The 26,969-nt window shown below is 39.5% G+C and overlaps 1 protein-coding gene across 6 annotated transcripts in view; it reads left to right on the top strand.

The window, feature by feature from the left end:
- The window catches only part of GRB10 (growth factor receptor bound protein 10), a 145,138-nt gene that overhangs the window by 65,449 nt on the left and 52,720 nt on the right, over nucleotides 1–26,969 (top strand). For all 6 annotated transcript variants that reach the window (XR_010431839.1, XM_064660370.1, XM_064660344.1 and 3 more), the window contains 2 exons: nucleotides 22,807–23,023; nucleotides 25,769–25,910. Coding sequence is in view for 5 of the 6 variants with exons in the window: in XM_064660344.1 (XP_064516414.1) it covers nucleotides 22,807–23,023; nucleotides 25,769–25,910 (359 nt within the window). In the remaining variant the exon portion in view is untranslated. The remainder of the gene's footprint in view (nucleotides 1–22,806; nucleotides 23,024–25,768; nucleotides 25,911–26,969) is intronic.

Genomic DNA, 26,969 nt, shown 5'->3' on the forward strand with positions numbered 1-26,969 from the left:
CAGTAGCAAGACAAATCTCATGGATTTCCCTGTGCTACTGAGGAAGAGTTTTGCTGTATGAATTATGGTGGCAAAATACACTATTCTACAGAAACTGTAAGCCCAACAGAATTTGTTGACTCTTGGACTTCAGGAGGTTTAACCTGACAGCCATGCCACTGCTGTTTCTCTTCTCACTCCATACTTCTGGGATTTTCTTTGTTGAGACATGTTTTGGAGCTCATTTTTCCTGTTTGTTTTTCTAGAAAGCAGCAAATAGTGCCAACTCCAGTCCCAGATGTGAAGTTTATGGGCAATACTTTTTATTGGTACTTGACACGTACTTTTTGAGATTGCGTAGGTACTTCTTATCCAGAATTTTGAAGCCGTGCATAAATAAGATGCATTCTGTCACCTTGCCTTGTAGTGGAAGTATTAAACATGCAATTCTGGCACTTTCTTTATGTGTGTACTTGTGGGATGATTGTCAGTTTCTGTACAAATGTGTTTTGCCATGAGTCTATGATGAAAAAATTATCTTCCTTTTATTAATGCATTCACACACAGCCTTTCTTTCCTGAGCTCTTCTTGGACTTCATGCTTTTTGTCACTCCGCAGACAGAGCTGAGCTGAACCTTATGGTACCTCTGGCTGCACAGCCAGGTGTCTCCAGCAGCGGAAAGGAAATGGTGATATGAGTTGTTTTAGCCAACAGCTGCCCTTTGTCAACAGCCAGCTCAGCCTCTGGTCTTTCTTGGTTGGTCATGGTAGAAAATCCTGTCTGTCGTGAGACGGTGAATATGCTTTGGTTGTGGATTGGGTTGACATTAGTTTTCCTGCCTGTGTTTACAGACAACTTGCTCCCAGTGAAACTGGAGGGATCCAGGGCATCTGCCAACTTGCATCATACTGCAGCCAACTCTTGAGGTAGATGCTCTCTAGTACCTCACTGGCTAGTCACTAATACATTAACTTCTATAAAGACAGTAAATGAAAGCATGGTGAAAACTACCCTTCTAGCACACTGCCTGGATCCAAAAAATACAAGCCCATGTAAATACAGTCAGACTTTTGAATGAGCATGGTTGTAGATGAAGTATTACAATGCCTAAGATTTAGCCCAGAGAAATAATCTTGTGTAGCACTCTTTTTTTCCACCACTGTTGTTATTACTTGCTTTTAATATCTTTTCTTTTGTATCTGCCTCAGGATAGACATGGGAGGTTGAGGCGATGTTGTTATTCATTCCGTAGCTAAGGAGGAGTGTGTTTAGTAACAACCGGTGCTACTTCTGAAATGCTTCACTTCTGGGATCTGACTGGGATGAGGTTATCTGGTGTATCAGAACTAACCCATGTTTTTGCAGAATCCAGCTGGTACTGAGTTGAAAATGTAGAGTGAAAAACAGATAGTCTTGTTTGTATTTCAGGGACGATACTGCCAGACATTCATGAATTCTCATGCTTTGTGTAAATGTTGTTGTCATTGTCCAGCCTTAGAAAAAAACCACCATTACTGCCAAAAAGATTTACACTGACTAATCTTTTGAAGAGAGTGGAGACCCTGCTTCCTGCCTAGCTCATTATAGTACCTTTGTCTTGTTTTGGAGAACACTTCCATTTATATTTGGTGATGAATCTTGTTAGCTACTAGGAGGGCACCCATCATAGCTGTGTAAAAGTTTAACTTCCCTCTTTAGATTAGTTCCCAAACCCTTGGGCTAACAGAACTCTGAAAAAAACCCAAACAAAACAATATGAAAAGAGAAGACAAAGTAAAGTGGTGTTTAGTACAGATAGTTTGAGAGATTTGCAGCAAGCTACAGGAAGAGAGAGAAACTGAGTTTAGCTGAAGACGGTATATAATATAATGAAGATTGAGTGAAATCAGTGAAATGAGAAGAAACAGATAAAAAATTATTTAAACTGTTGCATGTTCAGAGAAAAATGTTTGCTGGTGACTGATGGATTTTCTTTTATTTTTATTGTATTTTTAAATTTTATTTTTATTTTTCATGTATTGACTTTTTGTTATCAGCTTTGCAAATCATCACTTTTGGACATATTTAAAAATCTTGTGTTCCTCTGAAACCATTCTGTGGCCTATGGGAAAATGGTAGTTGTTACCAGGTTTGCAATGACCTTGCTGTGATGGTTGCTGGGGCAGAGCTGTTGCATTGGGAGAGCAAGTGGAGCTGGATTGGGAAATTGGGTTCCTTGCTCAAGACAGTCCATGATCACCTACCCTCAGGGACTGAAGCTGTATGGGCATATGGCATCTGAAATAGTGGTTTAGGTTTTTTTATGCTGAAGATAGAGGGATTGTCTTCACCTCTTTCAAGATTTGTATCTGCAGTTATCAAGGGGCAGAGGGGAGCAGATTCACAAGGTAATTAGAAGGTCCTTTCTTGTTATTGTTAAATTCTTGTCTAAAGCTTTGGGAGGTGAAGGTGTAAATTGGGCCTCTGAGTGGTGTGATTCTCTTGCTTCTTTACAGATATGTCTCAGAAAAAGAGGGCATTTAACTTCCCTCACCCCTTACCTTTTACCGACTGGAATACAAGTTACTAGCATAAGCCTAAAGCGATGACTCTGTAAGAAACTCACCACTAATCGAATAATGAGAGACACTGCGAAATCAATCGTAAAATCAAACGTCCTTTTTAATTCACTCTTGTCTTTAATATGAAGGGACATACATTTCCCGCTGCCACTGAAGCAGAGCAAATCTACGTGTTGGAGCAGGCACATTTTTGCATCCTCTGGGTAATGCAAGAGGTAGCATAGGGATGCCCTCTCTCCTTGTCTGGGGGTTTGCACTCTTGGGCATCTCGTGGAAGACTGTCTTTCTGCGCTGCAGCTATCGAGGCACGCTCCGGGGGCTCTTGGTGAGGGGCTGGGATGCCAAGAGGCAGGTGCATGAGCACATTGGTCTGTTGGGAGTGTCTGCTCTGTTAGCGGGAGGCAAACATTCACATCGAGTATTTGTTTACCTTTGGCACGCTTTCCCAGAGGTATGTCAGCTCAACGAGGTGATGTCATCGGTGGCATAAATATTTTCGGTGCTGGTGCGACTACCCCGGTGGTGTTGGGGCAGCTGGCTGCCTGCCCAACGAGTGCCTGTCTGCTGGCAGCCTGATGCAACAGCCTTGCTGGTGGCTTCTTGGGAGGGACAGCACCTTGCACTGGCTGAGAGAGGGCTCCTGGAGGGAAGCAGCCTGGCAAGCCCTTCATGGGTATGATGTTGTTTCAGGCATTTCGTTTCTCGGGCTTGAGCTCATGGGTCTGACACTTCAGTTGAAAATGGTGTGCTTGGAAAAGTTCAGATATCAGAGGCAAAACAGTGTCTCAATATCCACTCGTGATGAGATGTTTCTCCCAGGTACCAGAGCTGAGCTTATTTCTTGTGCACTTATCTCATGTGTTCTGTGAAAAAAAAAAGTAGAATATCCTATGGGTAGTGCACTCTCTCCTCTGTAAATGTATTTGCTTAGCAAATTGCATCATTCCCATTGCTAAAGCAGCCAAATGCAATATATTTCACTAGTTTTTTAATCATTTTATATACTTATTTATCTCCTATCCATGGTATGGGGACACTCATGGTCTCGAGTCTTTCTCTGCCTCTCAGGTGGCTTATTTCTTCCATTTGAGTTAATAGTCCATAACTGAGCTTAGAGATCCGAAATACCCTCTTCTAATTTAATCAATACAAGTTAACTGTAAGATCTTGGATTAGCTCATATGTTTTCTGGAATAACTTTATTGCTTTTATGTTTGTTTTTTTTTTTTTTTTGTAATCTGACTAAATTTGTACTGTTAACATGTTAGAGCAGAAGGATGGAAATTAATATTATGAACATAGGCTCTTTTAATGGCTTCTGGATGGCATATTTAACGTGGCTCAGTTGAATTCTGGCCTGTGCCACTCCACCCTCTTCCTACACGTTCTTGAGGTTTGCATATTCCCTGTTAGGGGTAATATTTTAAGTGTATTTAGCTTTATGTAAGAAGCTTTTGAACCTGTCAGTGAGGGTGTTATAGCCAAATGTCAAAACATGGCTGTGGGCACTTAAAATAGTCTCAGTACTAATGAGCTTTCCAGCTAGGAAAGTTGATTTATTATGTAGCCTGGCTTTTAATCATGCCATAACAATGGCAGTTGTTCAGTAAAAACAGTGTCTCTGCAGCATCAGAATATTAACTTCAAATTCTGACACCTTAACCAAAATCAAATTCTAAATTTCAAAGGCAATTTGACATGTAAAGGGGAAGGGTATAGTTAGAGATGGAAACAATCTGCATACTCACTATACCGTCTGCTATGAAATACACTTTCGAAAATATTCTTTCAAGAAGTATCTCTAATTTTTGAGATAAAAGTACAATGTCACTATACAAGGACAGCTTTAATGGAGAGAGTATCTGATTACACAGAAAGCTCTAGGGCCTTAATCTGGTTTCATGACTGTTGTGTTCAAGTCTGAAATAAATCTATTCTCCTTATTCGGACATTTAAAAGTATCATCTATCAGTAGATCAGAAATTGATTTTCATTTATCTGCAGTACACATTTGAAATCACTGTGACTGTTGAGCAGAGGCTATTTTATTTTTTAAATCTCCCTACTTTGGTAAAAGAAGACAGATTTATCAAGAGCAGAGTGTTAACTGTACATCCTCAGCTTTCTGAAGACGATAGGGGAAAAGGGACCCCATTTTTGATGAAACTCATTTCCAAGTGTGTGGTGGCAGTGGTGTGGTGAAGTACAGGCAGTTATAATGCCAGAAACTGCTCCTTAAATTGAGATTGGCTGGACTGCAGCTTCACAAGAAAGCTTTTAACAGCCTTAGTTCACCGGTATATTTAACAGTTTTGGAATCAGATTTTTTTTTCAGAAGGAGATCCATTTAACCAGATGAAGCCCTGAGTTACTCCCACCCCCATTTAAAGCACAATGAACTGATTTTTGTACTATCTCTGACCAGCCATGCACCTTTGATATCTCTTATGATGGCAGGTAATTTCTAATAGCTGACACAATATAGCCCTCTTGTCTGCAAACAATTCTGAGAGACGTGTATTCAAGTTTTGTATTTTTGTTTTTCCCTGACCTTCAAGGTTGTATTTTTGGTCTCTCTCAGAGTAGTGAGAGGGTGGAGAACAGTTTCCTTCCGTTGTTTGTCTTAAACTTTGGTTTCTGTCTCTTCTTTCCAGTGCCTCAGGTAGAGAAAAGTATAAGTTAACTTACCTTTTCATGACTTTCGTCTTCTAAGCAGAGCTTTTATCATCTTAGAAATGAATACAGAAATTCACTTTGTTCATCTTTTAAAAAATAAAAATAATTAAAAAAATAAGCAAGCAATGTCTAGATCTGTAACATTTCCAGGGGTAAGAAATAGAACGAGTGTGAGGTAAGACTTGTTTGCAAGAGTGAAATGGGGCATAGTTGTGATACAGCAGTTCTCTTGGCAAAGACTTCTGTTGCTTTAGGATTCCAAACGATTCAACAAATTTGTGCTCCTCCTTTTCAGTTGTTAGCTGGTCTTAATCAGAGGAAGAATTATAAATGCTAAACAAAAGTTGGCCTTGTGCTTAAAAATTGAATGGATTTTAAAAGTTGGCTGACACTATTATAATAAATTTAAGTTAAGCAGTCCAGACAAGTATAGAGTTAGTTTAAGGGTTTAATATCCTTTTCTGCATATTAAAACAATTTTCAGGAGCTTACACACTAGAAAAATGGGATTGTCACAAAAAGATGTAACACATCATACAGCTGAGAGGAAAATGCCCAGTTCAAGTTATAGCTTAAACATGATCTTTCTTAGAAATGCCTTTTCTAATCTGTTTATTAGATTGGTTCAGCTAGATGACTGGGAAGTTGAGGACTGCAGATTTTAAGATTTTTCCAGCACGGGAACATATCTCCTTCAGTTGAGACAAACAAGTTGCACTGGAATGCACTCATGGTCTATATCAGCAAGTATAGCTTAACTTAGTTATGTCAGAAAGAATATATACTATGGTATATCTGAAAATAAATGAATGTCATTAAAAATACTTGGCTAAGAAATTACAGTGGTTTTGGGTGAATGTGAAAGTAGGCTTTCTCAGTGGCAAAGTTCTGTTTATTGAAGTATCAACATGATTTTCTATGTTTAAAAAATGATTAAAAATTCATGAACGAAGTCAGACTTCAGATAGCAAGAAGAGCGTAAAATGGCACAGGCTTCAACTACAGCAGCTTTATGGTTCTTTCTTTAAGCTCTACTACTCTGCAGAGTGTACTGCCTGTATTTTCAGCCAGTCCTGGCTGAAAGAAGGTGATTTGAACGTAAATGACTTTGTGCTGACTGGCAGCTTTATTGATAGCAAGATCCTTATTGGAGGAATGGTTCATTTTTCACTCATTTCAGAAGTTGTGTGGAGTAGCAAACATCCAAAGCCTGTGTTGTGGGGTTGCACAGACTCTTACATACGTATGCAAATGAGTGGTTGCAAACTCTAGCAGTTAATGATGGCAGCAGCAGACCTGGCTCCCCTGTGTTAACCATCTATAGCTCAGGCATGTGTAAGCTGCTCAGAATAATTAGACTCACTTGAGGTTTTGATGAAACCGGACTGCAGAAATCGTTGCAGGACACTTCGAAGTGTCTGTTTCTTTACATGACCACACCGAAGCAGCCATGGGCTCTTCACAACCCCCTCCGAGCAGAAGCTAGGAAATACTTTTGGGGGTTGGCCCCTGTGCCTGTGGGGAGCAGGGCAAAGAGATAGAAGAAGCACGTGTTCAACAAATTAGCTGTTACATAGAACAAAACAAATCACTGTAGATGTCTACCTACTTTTCCCCATTGGCAAAATGAGGACATTGCTATTGCAAAACTTCTGTCAAATATGTAGTTGAGATCTGCTCAGTAGTGTGCATGCTATTTTTGAGATGAAGTCCTACTTTGTTCATGGTATTAAGTGAGCCAGTTCTGATGAGATGAAATCAAGACTGAAATGTGAACGTATGTGAGATTGTATCCTAATATATAGGGTAAACCATAGGGTATTTTTTGACATGGTGGGTAGCCTTTCTGTAGATTAACTGGTTTGCATGCCACATGGAAGTGGCGACAAATGATGCAGCTTCTAAGTACATAAACGTGCTTTGATTGGTGGTGCATTATTCTTGACTCACAGTAGGGAGGAGGTCATTGAATTAAGCTGAAGGGTAGCTGTAGCTTTTTCTTTGTGCACCTGGGGGTTGAAATTAAAGTTTGGAACAGTGATCAGACTTGCCAGTTGACAATGAAACGTTTACTAAAAACAAAAAAAGAAAGGTATTAAATGTGGGATGACGAGATAAGGAAAAACCACTTGAGGCATAAAGCCTGGTGAAAAGCCATGTAGTTTCTTTAAGATGGTTTTAGCGTGTAGCTGAAATGAAACTACTGAAAGAGATCTAATTTGTTTTCATTACTGTAGGAGCCGAGATGTCTACTAAATCAGTATTTATGTTTGTGGTAATATCTTTCCACCATTGTGTATCTCTATAAACCTACTGTTTAAGAAAACGACCAAACAAAGCAAAACAAAAAAACCTCTCAACCCTTCCTCGGTATGGCAATAGTGCGGAGCTGTTTGGGCCAGGATACATGTCTCCTGCTGTGTTAAGCTGGTGAAATACAAAACAGAGAGATCTCTTTCTGAAGAGCAAGTTTAGAGATGAATCTGGCAGACTGTTGGCTCCAAGGCAAATTGAGACTATCAGAGAAATTTGTTGAAGGCCTGGCTGGGGTGAATGCCTCCTTTCTTACAGTGAGGGTGTTTGAGCAAGAAGAGTTGGTGATCTCGGTGCTGATGACTTTGCCTTGAAAAAAGATGTCCTTTCAAGTAGGCTGTTCTCAGACCATTTACATTCCCCAGGGTCTGGTGTCTCCCAGGGGTTTGGTGGTACAGCTGTGCTGGCACACTTCCTAATGTACTTGTAATAGCAAAAAACCACTTTCTCTGAAGGAAGTTTATTCTGGTTTGACAAATGAAATTAAATGCAGCAATAAAAGCATTCTTAGACACTTATACTGAACTAGAAATACAGATATTTTAAAAGGAAAAACAGTAGAAATGTGGAATCATCTCTACTGAACTGGTTGTGTGCAACCTTTCCTTGTATTTCAGGCAAATGTGCAGACCTACACAAAGTGAGGGCCTGAATTCAAGAGGTTAACATTGAATGTGTATGTTTCTCAGCTCCAGCCTGATTTTTGTGCCTTACAAACACAGAGGAAGGCTCAACCCCCACCAATAAATCTGACACAAAAGAGATAGAGAAGAAGGGCTTTTGCACTATTAAGTTTTTAGTTTCAAATCTTGGAGGTGGAAGAGAGATTTTTAGTGCCATGGGTTAAATAGCTTTTAAATAGACTTGGAAGAAACTTAACGGTTAATCTATCCCCAAAACTTTTATGGATATAGTTTTACTAGTATAGGTTTGTGATCCCTTTGCCGTGTTTTTTACTTGTAATGATTCCTGGAAAAATGCTGCTGTTCAGCATACCTCACTTTATTCACTGACCTGATATAACCAATGCGTGCATTTTTCACAGGTTAATGAATGTCTACCTAAAAAACCTTGGTCAAAATACTTCACATGTCTCATGCAGGCATCTAGATTACTTCTAAATGCATTTTATTGGGAATGTGGGAAGACAGTCTTCTAGTGAATCCTCAGTTTTGGAGGGGCCAACAGACAGACTGCCTAATGAGGGCAGAACTGAGGGGTGTTGCTGACAGAGTGGACACTATAGATGTTAATAGGATAGAAAAGAAGCTCTCAATGAAATGGTGCCCTACTGTGCTGAAAGAGGAAGACAGCAAGAATCTGAAATCCATTTGATTGAAGAACAGCAGAAGGTGTTATTCTTCAGCAAGATAATGCTCAAAATTAGTTCATCACGAGTTGTAAGGAAGCCCATGTGGGATGTCCACTTTGGAGGACTGTGAGGTATAGAGGAAACTTTGAGTGGTTTCTAGTGCTTTACGTAGATCAGTGCAGGTCTCTCCTGCTCTCAGACCATATGTTGGTGTTTTGTTCACTTTATGGTGAAAGTATGTATAGGTGCATAAACACATCAGAAAACAGAAAGAACCTTAATTTATTTTTTACTCCTAAAGATTAAAAATACTTTTAGGTAACTGTACATTCTGATGTTATACTACATCTGCCTTTGCTTGTGCTTTAAGTTGTAAATTTGTCAAATAGGGAAACAAAGTCTGTGCTCGTTTGTTTGTTTTTCTAGTCAGATGGTCCTCAGGTTCATCTAAGAAAAGATTGAGGAACATCAGTGAAAATATGTTGTCATACCAAAGAAAATGCTTTTGAATTTTTTAAAGAGGAGTAAAATAGCAAAAGCTAATATTGTAGTGTTGCATTATTTATGGTGCTTATAGCTTTGAAAAAATCTTGCAGTGTTAAGACTGTCCTAAAATGAACTGGAATGGTACATTTCTTTTACTCTTTTTCTCTGATTTCTTATTTTGTCTATAAAGCAGATATAGCAAGCTTGGGATTTGTTTTAAGATCACATAATAAGAGCAGGGGAGAAAACCTCTCAACTTGCATAGCTTAATAGAATAAGCAAAATCTGTAGAAAAACAACTCTGTTGTAATTTGATGTCAGTTCTGCACTAAAATCTTTTATCACAGTGCAGCATTGTAACAATAAGCCTCAGTCATCACTGTCTTTCAACTTACCTGACTGTGATAAGCAGTACAGTATTTGTTTCTGTCTTTATGTCAACATTGTGCTGCAAGTAGTTCATGACAGCACTTCAGCGTGGCAAGCTGTGTCATGTGAGGATACTTGAGAAATGCATCCTTTCAAGGCAGCTGACATTCTTGCATTGAGGTTGAAGAAGGTTGCAGCACTTTTCTTAAAGCCAAGAAGCTTCAAGAGGAAGATCAATCTGAATTTGCTACTTTTTCCACGTCTCTTTGTGCCTATTAAAAAGGACAAGCTTCTGCCAAGCTAGTTATATTTTCAGCTAAATAAAGCCAGAGTTAAATGGGACAAACCACCTAAATAAAAAAAAAGTCAAAATATAGCATGAGATGTAGCTAAATTTGGAGTTCTTAACAGCAAGCAGCTGCTTAAGTAATTAAAGTGTATAAGGTGCTGCTGACCAAAGCAATTAGTATGTAATTTCATTAATGGTATTAGGATTGCAGTAACAATATTTAAGTCTTTCTGTCCAAATCAAGATTACAGGCAATTTGTGACATGCACAAGATGAGGTTAGAAGCAGTGAGATGTTACAGTATGTTACAGCACCACTGTCTGAGAGGATTTGTAACTGCGCAAGAACATGCCTTACACTGGCTGTATCTTGTTAACGCTCCTAATTGACATACGTTGTTCTCGAGTTTTCATATACATACACTTCTAAAATTTATATGCCAGGATGTTTTTAAGTTTATATATAAAACAAGGCTTCATGGGGGCTGCTAATTTTTTGTTTATCTTTGCAATTAATTTGTGAGCTTGCTGCTGTTCAAGAGCAAAAGAGAATTATTCTCTTTTTTGTATGTTTTTGTGGTTTGGCCTTTAAGTGGTTCAAAAATCCTGGAGAGCTCAGGCATAGTAAAATATTCCAAGTCCCTCTGAATTTGAAAGTGCTGCAGACGATGAGTTTCTAAGTTACAGGGTCTGCAACTCAAAGACGAGTGGGTGATGAGCCCAGCAACTACAGTTAGGTAACTTCATTCCTTCAAGAATAACTGTAAATATTCTTCAGAAGATGACAATGAGTTTTGGAGACTAGTTAGAAAAAATATGTATCAGAGGGTGAATATGCAATATACTAAAGTCATCTCCAAAGCTAGAGTAGCATCACTGACAAATCATTCAGTCAGGGAACCGAAGCTGGGAAAGCTTGCTACTGGGACACCCGTGGGTATTACTGCCACAGTGGCTAACCTGGAGCTGCTGACACTGTTAAAAAGCCATCGAGAGAAGTCCTTCAGAGCCTTCAGGCTTTACAGCAACACTTTTGGCCTACCTTAAGCTCTGTCCTGTTGACGCATTACCTCTTTCTAGGTCTAAGGCTTTCTAGGTCTGTAAATATGTGGGCGTGCTTTTGGCAGAGGAAGCCAATCTTCGCTGCTTTTCTGGGCTGTATTTCAGATGTGAAACAGAGCCAGGTAAGCAGGTTGTCTCACTCCTTGTGAACACTGACCCTGCGCCCAGAGGTTTTTGGGGCGTCATTCCTAAGAGGAGTGGTGGAGGTGACTTAAGGCAGTGCAGTGCAGGACACTGGTGCCCTGCAAGCTCTTTTGAGCATGCCAGTGACATCCTTGTCACGTGGGGTGAAGGAAATGGAGATGGCCTTGTAAGAAGCAATGGTCTTTTAACAGACATGGGGGAAAGTATCTTGTGTCCTGCTTCCAGCCTTGTTATATGGGTGTGCAAGGAGGTGAATCTAGACAGGGAATTGGGCTCCCTGAACACCGACTAGATGGAGAAGAGCAGCGGGAAAAATCACAGGGCACGCTGTGTACCTGAAGCGGGAATGCACACAACTTGTAAAATCAGGCACATGGGTCTCAGAAGGAAAACTGGCATAATGGACAAGTTGGTTTTGGCTCACACCAATATGTGAGGAGTCTTCTGTGTAGCACACCTTCAGCTTTTGCCTCTGGGTAAGCCTGATCCTGACTGATTTTCACCAGTGCAGCAGGATATTAAATCACAAAGGACCAGGCTTTGAGTAGCTGAAAGAAAAGGAAACTTCGTTGGATGAATTCAGAAGAAATATTAGCATCTTTCTGGTTTTCTTAGGCCTAGATAAATTTAGGCTGATTTTCAATGAAGATTTGAATGGTAAATTCACATTACTTGTTCTTTTGTATTGTTGCTGGTCTCAGGGTTGTCGTTGGTAGTTTTGATTGGGGTTGGGTTTTTCGTTTTGTTGGGTTTTTGTTTTGTTGTTTTGGGGGTTTTTTTGTGTTTAAAAAAACCCCATGTTGGCTAGCAGGAGTTCTTGGAGTCAGTGTATGGCAGAGGGAAGCGTCACAGAGATTTTATAAATGACTGTTTTTCGCATCAGCGGTGTGCGGTACAGACACCTTCAGTGGTGGCTCCACACCGCCATTTGGGATGAGACTGCAGCAATATGCTTTGCCATCTGGGGATCCGTGAGGCAGGACTGTGGCGTTCCCTTCTCATGCAGTGGAGGTTTGCGCTGTGTTACAGCAGTAATTCCTCACAATTTATCCACCCTTTGCTGATGGGGCCAGGGGAGATCTCCTTATTCGGTGCCCAAAAGGACTGTGTGATTTTTGGAAATAACCGCTCAGCTTGCCTGAAGGGAGAGCCTAAAATAGACAGCCAATTCAGGGAAAGCATATCTGTCTGCATATGAAATCAAATGCATGCCCGAAAACACTGTTCCTTTAGTGGGGCAAAGAAATGTACGGGAAGCTTATATTGGTGCTGCACAGGCACCAAGAGGACATCTGGTGGCAGCTGCCTTCATCTGTGAAGCAGAGCTAAGGTAGGCAAGCGTGCTCATCGCTATTTGTCAGGTGCCAGGTTTAAAAGTCCCAAGTCAGAGGCAATTTCTAATGTTCTATAAGTAAATTTATTTTAATCCTCAATAGGCTCTTAGAGAAGGATTTTTTGATGCAGTATTGCAATATCAAACAACTCTCCCCCAGTTCAGTCTCTTGGAGCTAATTTACTCAAATGATGATTGGAGTTAACAGGAAACTATTAAAGCTACTGATATAGAGAAATCAAAATTACCCTGGCATTAAAGCATTTTACTTTTTCGTATGACTTTGTTTCTGTTAACTCAACTCTGACAAGAAGTACCTTAAATATGAAATATTCCTGTTGCCTGCTTTGCAAGTCCATCGGTCACAGCTAGGTAACTATTATGTGCTGAAAATGCAATCTTTAATTAACTTGGAGGAATAGCTGATTCATTAATTGCTGTGTGCAACTTCTGGAACTTGTATTACATCCTCAAACATGCTTTCTAAGCCAGCAATAAACCTGTTCAAAGCAAATTTTAAAACTCGTGGTTTAAACTTGGTAGGAGTAAAGGTTAGCTCGGGTATCAAGTGATGAGAGACACACCTAATTTAATAACAATAACAACAAGAACAACTAATAATAATAATATTATTAATAATAATAATAATAATGCTTCAGCACCAGCTCTGCAGACACATCACTTCCTGAAGAGAAATGCTAATGGACTTTTTGGGTTAATCCAACCACTTTTTACTTGAAAGCTGTATTTAAGTTGTGGAGTGGCTGTGAAATAAAACCCCCAATGCAAGAAGCCTGGGTGTTGCTGGCTGCCAGGTGGAGATTTCCCCAAACAGGTGGGCAATGCTCTTGCTGAGCAGTCGCCAGCACTGGTGCTGGAGCAGACACACATTACTGGCATTGGCTGGAGCGACCCAGAAGCACGTTAGGAAGTTGCGCACGATGTTTCCCGGAGCAGGGATAAGGCTTGGACTTTCTTGGCAGGATGGGAGGGACTAATCCGTGCAGTGGTACTTATATTGATTTGTAAGGATTGTTCAACTGGGATTACTCAGCTGGGTATTATGGTGTTTAATCAGGGAGGGAGAACACAGGTTCCCTAAAGGAAAGAAATAGATGCTTTGACTGTTTTTAACTTTAATAGCTTTAGATTTGTAAGACACGTACAATGTAGAAGGTAACTCTTCTCATCTGTATGAATTTTTAACTCCTTTTTGAAATATGACTTGTGTAGTAATGTTGTTTATTTGTCTATATTTGATTTGCACTTTCATTTTTTATTTTTTTTCTCTGACACAGGTGATAAGAATAAACCATCCAAGTAAAACTTAAGAGAATCATTATGAGTAGAAATGTGTATATAGGAAATGGTAGAATAAATTGGGAAAAGTAATAATTTTTATTCATGTAAGCATTAGTGAAACACATAATATTTTAAAGTTTTCTATTCTGTTTCTTTTATGTAGAAGTATGTAATCTTAATTAAAATGGAACTAAACCTGACCTTTGCTATGTCAAATTGCAGTTTGTACTGATACAGGATATCTTCTTATAAATATATATGGCTGTCTAATATAATATGCAGTCTGCCAAGCATTTACCGTGTGGTCAGCAGACAGTATTTCAGTTCATGTCCGCATTGCTACCCAAGGTTATGCTTCCTGAGTTCTGATGGTAAGTATCTTAATGGCTCAGTGGGCTAACACGGTTTTTGCCTGTTTTCTGAAAAGCTTCAGTGAATTTTCTGGTTTGTTTTTTTTTGTTTTTTATGGGCTGCACAGGCTAGGAGCCCATCTGCTGCCCAGCTATTGCCCCAAACACGTTCTCTTGAAGGATAAGGGACAGTCTTTCTATAATCATCATTTTGGGATGTATTGACAGGACTTGCTTTCTCAGTTTTGCTATTGAGGTAATGCACCAAAATTGAAGCATCCAGTTAGCCTTACCAGGAAGGTAAGACCTGAATAGAGAATGCCTGTGTAAGTCAGTCTGTCTGTCTGTGTCTCACGCATTCCCCCATGTTCACTGTCTTTTTTGTTTTTCATCCTGAGTTAAGAAAGGGCCACAATAAGGCTATAGATTCATGACTATTCCTCATATATCTATAATTTAAGCTTTAGGATTCCCTCTGTTCATAACTACTTTTGGACCAGGAAAATCCATCTGGCCTGCTCACTGTATGATGTATCGCATCCTTCACCAATGTAACCACTCAGTCCTTGGGTTTTTTGAGGATTAGTCTACTCCAACCCCAGGTTTGACCTTTGAAAGAATACACCATTCTGCCCACTATGGTGCTGCTTCTATCCTTGATGTTATTTTCTATCCTCTGGGTAACTGAGGCTGTTTTGAGTTTTCCCCTGTCTTGATAAACACAAACAAATAAAGGCTTTCTTTTTAAGGTCTTTCTCAGCCTTTTTCTTAAATTTGTGAACTAAAAGTAGGTAACATGAGAAAATGGTACAGGAAAACCACTGAAGTTCATGGAAGAAAGCTGCAGATGTTACCAGTTTCTTGAAAATTAATCTTATGGTTGGATTTTGTAATCAACTCAAGAATGACAATTTCCCAGAGGTCTACTTAATCTGATATTCTGCTTTAAGTCATGTGTTTACTCAGTGTTTACTGTGCAGTAGTGGTTGTGCAGGCATTGGCCTGAAAAGAAAGTTTTGAAAGGCCATCAGCTGCTTGTGATTGCTGTCTTCGGTCATCAGCAATAACTGCACAAGGGTGTGGGGTGCTCACCCAACAGGAGATGGGCAGTTCCACTGTCTGTGCAGTCACACGGGATCAGCTGGTGTCATGTTTGCCTTTGGGTTCAAAGTTTGACCTGATGATTTTTTTAGGAAGGTATACTTTCTTCCTACATTGTTTTTGTTTGTTTGTTTGTTTAGTTGGTTGGTTTTGTTGTGGTGGTGGGATGGGTTTTTTTGTTGTTGTTGTTTGGTTTTGTTTTTTAAAGCTGCAAATGTCCTATAAGAAAATGGGTATCTGAAAGATTTAAGTTTCAGTTCTGCTTTACAAAGGATTTATGTGTGTCTGGAAAAGGGACTGGCCATGACTTAAATATTTTAATCCTATATCTTATAGTTGTAATATACATAATCAGAATTCTAGATGGTTTAGATGTTTTCCTTGGATTTCAAACCCCTCTCTCATAGTGATGCCATTAGTGCTTTAACACTTGTGAGTGTCTTAGAGTAAAGCAAGGATTCAGCAGTAGTGGTGGTGGTAGTGGTAGCCACCTACAGCAATTGTCTGTCAAGGCAACTAACATCCATCCATGCCACAGAAGGACCAGTGTGAGCCTACAGTTCTTGGGTTAGAAATGGGAGCATGCACACTGGGAGGCACTTCTGAATGTTGTCTGTGAATAATTGCAGCATCATTAGAGACAAAACCGTTAAAATCTCCATCAGAGACATGCCTTACCTTAATTTGCCTCTGGAATTAAATGAATAAGCCCTCCTTATCCACTCCCCCTCCCCACAAATGCCTAGCTTTCATTGTATTTACTTTTTATCATGTCAAGCATTAGATGTGTGACCTGGACAAGAACTGAATTTTTCATTTTTTAACCATCCATTTTTTTTCCATGAGAATTCCTGAAACTCATTTTATGCACTAGTCTAAGGGTACAACTTCATTCCTTCCTGCTGTAGGGCACCTATAGCCAGTTGCTCCTGTTACTTGTTGAAACTTTGATTTTTTTTTCTACCAGCACCTTTCATATGTAGCTTATTCCTATATTGTTACCTAGCAACATTAATTTTGTTCAATTTAGTTTGTCTTCTATTTCAAGAAATCTATCAGGTTTTAAGAACATATCTAGAGTCCAACCATGAACATGTAGAAAAGAGGTATCTATAGAGGAAATTCTCTCCAGTACCTGTAATTAAGGTACATACATTTGGTGTTAGCCATCACAGCCTTACTGGCAGAAATGGAAATAGATGCATGTGCCATTTAAAAATTACCCAGAGGATACTGGAGCAGTTACAAGTTCGCTGTTGATTTCTCTGTGTGGTGTTTCAGTGTGCTCAAAGAGCACAGATGCCTATCTCAATTTCACGCTCTTTTACCAACCGGCATCTCTGTTTCTTGCCCTTCTCTCCACGTCATGGTCCATTTAGCATTTTGGAAGCTGCACATGCAATGATGTGACATTTTCTAGGCCCGCAACTATAGTTACAGTACAAAGTAGAGGATTTCACTTGAGCTAAAGAACATTAGAATGTAATAAAGGAAAGGAATCTTCAGTGCAGAGTCCATAAGGAGACTTACAGGGTGCATAAAATTTTGGGGTTCTGGCTTGTAATTTTTAATTCAGGCTGACCATTCTGGAGTTGGTGATGCCTCTGGGACACGAAGTTGTGTTTGTGTCTTCTGGTTTGACTTGAAATGAACGACAAACCTCTAAGCTTCTAATGTTCAACCAAGGCAGTCTTGATATTTTTATAATTGGGTTTGACAGCATTCTCTGATCTGGAGAACAGTGAGAGAGCAAAGGGTTTGCAAATATTTTTTATATTGTCTTTTTTTTCTTGTGCAAAACTATCCACCTGTGTGGAGTTTTCAGGAAATTAGGAGGGGAGAGACTGCATAGAATTGGAGCTGATATTGGGAACAGAGGGTGTCATTCAGATGTAACATCACTGTAGCGGTCACTGTGGGGTTTTTAAAAAATTGTAAGAGATCTGCTTATTATCCTCCACCTTCTGTTGCATGCATCTCTCAGAAGTGTACAAGCTGCCAAGTGCTAAATGCATGCATCTGTAGTGGGACTGTAGGTAGCAATTGTACAAGAATTGCAGGTCAGAATAGTCAGCTGGTGCCTGTGGCATTAGTGGAAGCTGGAATCAGACTATGGAGGAATGCGAGACGTTTGGGTGAACATAGGAAATGTAGTTACGTGCTCAGAGGGAAAAAGTAACTGAGGAGTATGAGTGTTACCTAGAATGGACTTCTGTTTGCATCGTTACAGCTGTGTGTTGTCAACAATAGTATACTTTCAAAAAGTTTTAATGACTGAGATTTCTGAAAAAATCCTATCAAAACAGCATTTGGACGCAGCACTGGAGGGACATGCTGCAGTTCCTATATGCAAGGGATCCCCTTAATAAGGGGTTGTCTTAGAAAAGGAGTTTGTATACTCATCACTGTAATCGTTACCTGAATTTTTTGATCGTAAATCATGAGATTTCCACAATACCAACATCCTTGCAAAACATACTTGCATCACCAATATGAATCAGAATAACTTAAATGCAGTTTTAGAGGATTAGAAACAGGATGCTGAGGTGGATACCACAAGTTTTTTCCCCCTTTTCAAATTCTGGTTAAGTCCTTCTGTCCATTTTAATATAAATATATTTTCCCTGTATCACCTCTAATTTACATAATGTTTGACTGCATCATCAGTGCAGGATGCTAGGATATCTACAACTTGTTCCTTTTCTTTCATTGTTTCCATCTGTCTCCTAATGTGTGCAGGAGGGCCTGCTAACCACTTTGATACCATCCTCTACTGAGCTAAACCTGAATGAAATCTTATAGTAGTTATATCTTAGTTTCTTTATTTTGTCAGGGTGGATCTTGACTGTGCTGCACTGAAACTCATTTTGGGGAACTGATTGCCATAGTTAGGTTGTCAAATAGGATGAGGTGATCAATCAACAGCTGCATTAGTATATCAGATAGTTGTTTATATACATGCTGTTAGGCTTCATATAGTACCAGACTTAATTTCATGGTGGCAGAAAAGTGGTACAGCCTTTTTATAAATCTCCTACTGAATTCCTAGTAACTCTCACATCAGTATTCTCTGGGAACTGATACAAGGGATAATGCTGAATGATTAAATTAAAAAATGAGCAAATTAGAAGGAAATTATTTATTTTTTAAAATAAAAGGTTTTTACAAACCTCTTAAATCACAGCTCACTTAAGTCCTGTTATGTTTTTTGTAGCGTTTCCTGTGAACTGTAGACCATGTGTAAAAGGGGAGGGTATTTGCCAAACTGCCATTGAGGACATGAAATGCATCCTGGTCTGTAGTCGAAAGCTGAGATTCTTTCCATGTTCATCTTTTTTTTTTTTTTCAATAAATTTCTGCAATGCAATGAGCCCCTTGACAGCCATGGAAATACCTGCTTTCTTTGAGAGACTGGCACAAATGAAGATGAGCAGGGATCATTTCAGCTTTATGTCGCTTCAGAATAAGTGGGATCCTGCTTAGTCTTGTTAGCTGAGCTTAACATGTCAAGGCCAACAACTACCAAAATAAGTAAATAAATGAGGATCTAGGGGATAGAGAAGGACTAGAAGGAGAAAGACAAATGGGACATGGTTAAACACAGATTAAAGTTTGCTCAGGCCTAATTTAGGGGTTATCCCTCCTATGGCATGCTCGAAAACATTCAGAAAGTATTCAAAGTGCTTTGTTTTAGTGGAAGATGATAGCTTAGCTCAATATCTCAGTAGAGGTTTTGTAACAAAGTTTCATTTTTTCCTTGGACTGAACTCTCAGATTTTTTTCTTGTAATTGAAATCATGATTTACTTTACCAAAAATATTACTTGCAACATCCAGCATAGCTGGTTTCTGAACAAAGCCAAAGTTTAACAAGTTGCAGGCAAAGAAACAAGATGAAGTTCAGGCAGCTGTCGGTGTATGCACTTTGGTTCTAGTTTGAGAAAGAACATTGCTTACAGAAGAGTCTATAAAACTGCCAGTACCCTGTCCACCATCAGAAGTATGTCAGAGCTAGGTTTTGCAAGGTTTTCCTTTTAAAATATAGTCAAAGGCTGTTTGCATGTTTGTGCGTGGAAGTGGTAAGCTATCATCTATGCTGTTCAGTTGAAGCGAAAAAATAGCCCTTGAATATGCACTTTCATACTCATTGATCTTATGGCAGAATTCAGTACAGATTAAGGAAAATATCCTTTTGTAGCCCTGGAAGTGCATATCTGCAAGATAGCTGGAAATCTAGAGGTTCCTCAGCTACCTGCAACTCTGCTTGATAGATCCTTCCAGGTCAGTCACAGAATTTGTGTGCAAACACTTAGAGGGCCAGCATAGTGCCACGCTGGCTCAAAGCCATATGATTTGCAAATTTTGCTGCTGACCAGCAAGCCTCCTCAAAGTCAGTTTTGCCAGCTTTTTTTTTTCCCATGTAGAGTGCTTTTGATGGAGGCTCACTGGTTGGTGGAGAAAGATACTTTGAAGGATTGCACTATGTATGAAATACCCTTCTGAACAGTATACCTGCAGATGGTTAAAGTAGTTAGAAATTCCATGGATGGCATATTTCATTTTTATTTAGTTAAGCTCTGTAGAGAACCGTCACAAGTAACATACTGGATTACTTGGCAGGCTGAGACATCTGCTGGCACTTCTGAGGTGTAGGCTGAAGCAGTGAGGTTTCCTATTGCATAATGCTGAAATCTCTTCAAAACGCAATGGTATTTAGTAGTAAATGCCATTGTATGGAGATGAAGCTGTATGAAATTCAAGATTGCAGGCTTTGTCTTTAAAAAGCATAAGGATCTGTGCTCCTGCAGAAGTTTTATAGCAAGACTGAGGGCTATTATTAGCAGTGCTGCACCCACAGAGAAAAGGAGTTGACAGAGGAGTGAAACCAGATTCTGGACTTTAGTGCAACATATTATTAGGAGAACTCTATATGCACCTTGTCAGTGCTTGTCCTGTTGGAAGTTGAATTTAGGTGTGTAATTGATATACTTAAAAGCTTGCTAATGGTAATTCAATGCTATAATCTATGTACTCAGTTTGCTTACTGTTTTGCATGAAGTGCCTCGTTTTATGCATATTAGGCTACATTGGACAAGTTTGTAACTATTTGATTTTTCAGGGATAGCTTGAGATGACTCTTAATCGCTCCTTCCATGTTACAATCACCTGAAAACTTAATGATCTTGCACACTAATAGCTTCGTCTAAATTGTTAATAAATTAGCACCCTTGTGGACCAAGCCATACGGACTTCCATTGAATGTACACCTTGACTTTCTTCCCTTTCTGCTTTTCGCCCTGATAAACAATTGCTGTTGGTTGCTGTAATATATACTCCCTGACTCTGCAGCCAGAGTCTGTCTTTTATGTCTCCTACATCCAACTCCAAAGCTTTTACTGGACAGTCACCTGACACCCTACAGCTCAGTCTTCTGGTACTTTGGATGAGTGATAAAATTCTAAAGCCTTGTAATTTGGCCTCTTCCTCTTTATACTCCTACTCCTGTGGTTACCTTGTGATTGCTCAAGAAGTGTTTTCAATATGTCCTCTCCAAATGGGATAAGAATCTGGAGTAATGAAATTTAAATTGCATCTCTGTCTCAAGATTGCTAAAAATAGCAGGAAAATTATTGTAGACTTTGTCCAAGAAAAGCAAAGCTTAGATTGTTTAAAATGCATGAACTAGCTGACGGACAGAAAAGATGGTGTAGTCTAGTGAAGGTGAATCCTAGTAGTAGTGTAGTAGCTCTTAAGTACTACAGATGGAGGAAAATGACCATAAAGAAATTAAAGGAAGCAACCTGTTTATGGGGTCATGTGAGGGTTTTTCTGTTGTTTTGGTGTTGTTGTTTTTTTTTTTTTTTTTGACACATGTTCAAACCTAGAAGTCCTCTGAGTACATTTTCAGTGAAGGCTAAGTGGTTGTTACTTTAGTAGAGAGCCTACTGACTTTCAGTGAGGAACATAGTATTTAAGGTCACTAAATAGAGCTCAGGTGTAGAGACATGGACCAGCACCTATTTAATTCTGAGCAGATCTTTTGTTCATCCAACACTGAGAACTGGGGTTGTCAGCATCCCAAACAATTGCTGTGTAAATGTCATGTTCAGATCCCATTATGGTTATCAAGGCACATTGTTGGTGGACAGAAATTCAGTGGTGCTGTTTCAGATTATATCCTCAAGAAATGTGATATTAGTTCAAAATGATTTATGATATCTAAAAGAAAGTAGTACAGTTAGTTGCAAGCTGAATAGCTGCTTCTGGTGGTTCATTTACCTAGAAAACATGGCAAAAGAATGGATATCAGAAAATAAGGTGTGTTTTAGCTGCATAGCACTGTGCAGGTATTTGCTAGCTCCATTACTTCTCTCTACTTACCATCCATGTCATAAAAAGTTTTGTGAGACAGAAAGTTTGCAGGCAGCAATGGTATATTTTGCCAGGCCAGTTGGTACAGCTGGAAAATAAGGGCACATTTTTGGATGCATAAAGCTCTGTTTAGTCAGAAGTAGCTGTTCAGGCAGTGGCTGTGCTGTAACCAGAAGCAGATATCGATGTGTGTGTTCATCAGCCCACTGAATTCCTGATAGGGGATGACGTAACTTGTGGCTAGGGAGTAATTACAGTGCTCTGCAATAGGAGTTCAGAGAGTGGTTAGTGCAAAGGGCTCACAGAGTTCTGTTGTCTTGCAGAGTAATTATGATCATTAAAGAGGAATGACTGAGCACAAGTTACTTATTTACAGTGAGGTAAGGTGGCGTATGTGGAAAGGTTGGTGTCCTTTTTAGGGACTGATGTTTCTCCAGCCACTCACACCACATCCCTGGTTGATTTACATTGAGCTCTTTAAGGTAGGGGTCTATCTGTCATGCTGTAAGAGCAAGGACACAGATAGATCTTTTTATGAAAGTCCTTGGAGTGCCCTTCAAAATACTGTATCACAAAAATATGCAGAAATAACAGGGGTTTTTTTTTAAAGATATAATATTGGCTTTCCGATGCATGCAACAGAGGAGTGAGTGTGTCTTCCAGCTATTGACTTCTGCAGCACTGTCTTATGTTTTTTTCTTCTAAATTATTTGGTCTTACAAAGTGTTTATTACACTGGCAAATTGAACTTGATACACTGACAAGCTGAACTGAGATATTTGTAAATGGTACACTTTTGAAATGTATCAGTAAGAGACGTGGTGCTTCACATTAGCATTGTCATTAAAAATCCCACAAAATTCTGGTTATATATCCACACACTTACACCCCCCTACCTGCATATATATAAATACTGTTATAGAAATATTTCATTCTGCATGAGTAGTTTTCACCAAGGAAGACAAAACAAATGTCCATTGCTGGCTGTTACTAGCTGCCTTTAAATAAATAAATTATTCCTGCAATAAAAATTTGCACTGTTAAAATATAACTATAAAATTATGTGACAGTTTTACTGAAACTTCGTCTTTGCTCTTGCCATGTTTCTTTTATCTGGGACTTCCAGGTGCATTACACTGCCTTTATTTTTTCTTCCAGATGATGATGTGGACCTAGAAGCTTTGGTAAATGACATGAATTCCTCATTTGAAAGTCTATACTCCACATGTAGCATGCAGTCGGAAACCACTCCGCTCCTTCAAAATGGTCAGCTCAGCCGTAGCCAGCTGCCATCCTCGGGACCCGGCACACTGCAGCCCACGTCTCCAAGGCAGAAGGTGCAGCGGTCTCAGCCAGTGCGCATCATGGCAGTCAGGTAGGAACAAGGGACTCGCCTCCTTTTTGCTACGTTGTCACCAAGTAGTTTCAAAGGAACTACATTTTAAAATAGGAGATCCACTTTGGTAAGGAACCGAATAGCCTTAGACTGGACTTTTGCATAGAAAAATGTACCAGGTAGGTGAAGGACATAATATTTCCACAAATTATCAGGTAGGTTTGATATATCTGTAGTAGCTGACGTGTAGAAGTGTATCATTGGTACCAATTGGCAGAAATTATAGACATACTTGGATTTGTTTCCAAATTCTTAAAAACCATACCTGTTCTCTCAGGTATGGTGCCTACTGACAGCTTCTTGGTGTTTTTAAACATAAGAGATTGTGTAGATAGATGAGGCTGTGTTCAGGTAGTTTTGATATACAGGAAGTGCCTCTCAGTTATTTAATTGTTCTTCCTAGAGCACTTTTGTCTCACTTGAGTGCATTGTGTGAGTCATTGCCAAAAAAAGAAGTGTTAAAGTTGTCCCCCTGTCCTAAGGATGAGGACTGGAATTCAAACTTCAAGTGAAAAACTCTTGATGGTGATGAGAGAGTCTATAGGTGATGTATAGGTTCTTAAAATCTTCTTTTTAGGCAGCAGGAGGAAAGGAGCTCCTGTCAGCATAAGTAGGTAAATAAATTTATTTCCTTCTAGTTAGCAATGTCTTCTCTAAAAAGTAATAATAATAACAAAGTGAAAAGTAATAATATAATAAAAGAAAAATCCCAGATGTGGAAGGGATTGCTTCTAGTCCTTTACATGGATGTATTACCTATAGGAACAGTATTCTTAAGACAGACAGCTTTTCTATTTGAATGGGTAGTATGCAGTAACTGTAATGCAACCAAGTCAGTTGATGATGCAATTAATTCTACAAGTATTTCATACTTAACCTTGAATAGGGCTGTACTAGAAAGTGTACTCTCTGGAGTAGTGTAACTGTTGAGGTTTTGTAAATATCTCAGTCAAAACACTTAATTTAAACTGTTTTTGCATTTCAAAACTTAGAAACTCTATTTTGAGAACATTCTGCCTTTCTGAAGTCTGTACTCCCATACATACAAGAACATCGTGTGTTTTATCATTAAAGAAAATAATGGCAAAACTTTTATTCAAGTTAATCTAGACTCCTACAGGGGAGATGGCTGCATCTTCTTTGCAGCCAGAACAGAGTGATTGACTGTGGTCTCTTGAGAACACAGGTTCATATGCATATCAGTCAGGAAGTAAACAATGCACTGGCAGTAGTACAGACACAGCAGAGTGCAGCACAGAGAACTCCCATTTCAAGGAAACCACACCTTTCTAATTGTATTGAGTCTGTGGTTCCACTTCTTACAGTGGAGGTCAGTCAAAAACTTGCAGTACGGTGCACTATTGCACAGTTGCTGATATGTCTAGTGGTCTGAAGAAATCTTACACTCTCTTTTTACCCTGTGCTACAGGGAACTGCTAACATAGGGAGCACCAAAAAAAAAAAAAATAAAATCAAGCAGGTCAAGTAGTTGTTGGAATGTAGACAAGCAGTAGTTGTCATAGTTATGGTTGGAGCCTGCTATTTATGGCAAACCCCCAGATGTCCAAGGCTCATTTGTGGAACACTGAGGCAACTGAATTGCAGGACAGAGTTACCTGTGGAGCAGATTTCACAGCAGTTACCATTATCAGCCCCTGGGTTCTGGTACAAAGACAGTGAGTGTACCCAGAGTGAGACACACTGCCAGGGGCAAACCCAGCAGTTGTCTCCCAGGCAGCTCTGTTAAGGAGGCTGTGCTTGCTGAAGGCATGGGGAAAAATGAGAGCAAATTGAGTTTTTAATTATTTGTCCTTCAAATACAGAAGTTAGTTGATTATCTCTGGAAACTTCCATGATTGCCACTAGATGGTGCCTTCTGCTCAGGCCTTGAAGGGCAGACTGCTGCAGTCACCTAGTGCATCTTCAGTGGTGATGCCCTGGCATTAGAGAAATCTAAAGCCATCTATGTGGTCATGAATAGGTCTTACAGCTTTTCTGGTAGGCTTTAGTTTTCCTTTTTGTTGGTGTGGACAGTGCAGGTGTATTATAAACTGGAGCTTGAAACTCTTGTTGGTCCTATGTATACTCATGAGGCACATTTCAGTAGGTGCAAATTTACCTGAACAGTAACTGTACAACTGGCATAAGGTGGGAGGGTGTAATTGCAGCTTATTGCTGAAGCTGTCTTTGCCTTTTCATTTCTCCAGAAAATGCCGAGTTGCTTGGAGATAGAATCTGGTATTATAAAGAGGTGACAATACTGTTTCAGTCTCAGCTTAGAGAACTTTAGAGTGGGGTACACATTTGTTTTCAAATCCGTGTGAAATTTGGCTCCAAGTGACAGCTGTTGTGTTCTCCTCTTTCACGTTGGTTTGGAAGAGCTTTACTGACTTTCTGGCACACAGAGCTTAACCTTATAAGCTAGTGTTTACAACAGTAAGAGTACAGATAGATATTTCTGTTTATTTTATTTGCACAGTTCCCTAGTTACTCACCCAAGTAATCAAATTATAAGCAACAAAACAAGCATAAACACCTAACTGGTCATTTTTCAATGCAGTTACCTTCTTAGCTCTAGCAGGTGCTGTAACTGTATAGTAGTTGCTTAGAAAAAAAGTGGGTTTGACCTTGTCTTTAGTGTCAGTCATAAATGGTGGGGCAGGAGATCCAGGTCTAGTGATGCCAGTTTGCTCCTCTTAATGCTTAGTGCTTCTGTGTCTATAGGCGTCTTCAAGAAGAAGAACAGCAATTCAGAACATCATCATTGCCAGCCATCCCAAATCCCTTCCCAGAACTTTGTAGCCCCGCAAGCTCTCCAGTGCTGGCCCCTGGATCTTTACCTCAGAGTCAACCTGCTAGTAAGCATGTGAGTATGGGACAAAGTTTTGGGTCATCCATTTGCGTGCAAAATAGCAGTAGACTACTTCATTTTGAGAGCAGAAAAAAGCTTCAAGATAAGTAAAAACACTTGTAGACTTTGTCTGTGAGTAGGGCAGCACTGGCCGAGAGAGTTTTTTCAAATAGGCTTCCTTTCCTAAAAGGCTTGTAAGAATTAAGTGTATAAATGATGTAAGCCTCTTTCAGATAAAAACATGTCGTGAATGAAGCAATAATGTCTAATGTCTTTCAGATTTTGTTATTCAATAGAAAGACTTGCTAATTCAGAAGTCAAGTTAATTAGCTTAGAGTTGGAGGAGGATCTGTGCATATTATACTGCATGTTCTAGGTGCCACAAAAACATTGAACAGGTGGATTCTTTAAAGTCATGGTGGTGCTTTATTTTGCTGTTTTTCATGAAGCTGCTTAAAAAGCAAAATAGTGTTCTTAAGAGCATGTAACTAGGCACAGCTCCTTGTAATGGGATTTAAGGGGAGTGCTGTCCCATGGAAAGCTGGTGGAGTCATTCTCTAGGTTCTTGGCAGTGAAGATAGCACAGACTGAGTTGTCGTGTGGTCCAGAGCAATAAACCCAGCAACACTGCAGTTTTTCTTCTCTGTCCTACTCTACCCTCTGAGAAATAGTCATCTTGTTTTGTATTGTTCCTCGAGCACACTGAAACACTAAAGCTAGGCTCAAAAACCTTTATATAGTAAACTGTGTTGACTTGCATGGGAATGAAAGGATAGGTTACTCTTATGGACCATTGGCTTACAGTAGTTCTGTGCTCATGTACCTAAAAATATTAAGAAGTTTTGCGTCACTGTCCAGTTAGTTTGTAATTAGCTCCTACATCTGTTCTGACAGATAAATGGTTTGGGTGGACAGTTCAGCTACAAGGAGTAGACCCTAATGTTTGCCCTTGCATGTTCTGTATTGCGTTACATTGCCATGAACAGCCGCCTGCTGTCTTGAAAGACACAGTGCATCTTCATTGGTTTTACTGTATTTCTTACAAATACAAGACAGGCAAATAACCAAATAATG

The sequence above is a fragment of the Pseudopipra pipra genome, chromosome 1, assembly GCF_036250125.1.
Source record: "Pseudopipra pipra isolate bDixPip1 chromosome 1, bDixPip1.hap1, whole genome shotgun sequence".
Classification (NCBI taxonomy): domain Eukaryota; kingdom Metazoa; phylum Chordata; class Aves; order Passeriformes; family Pipridae; genus Pseudopipra; species Pseudopipra pipra.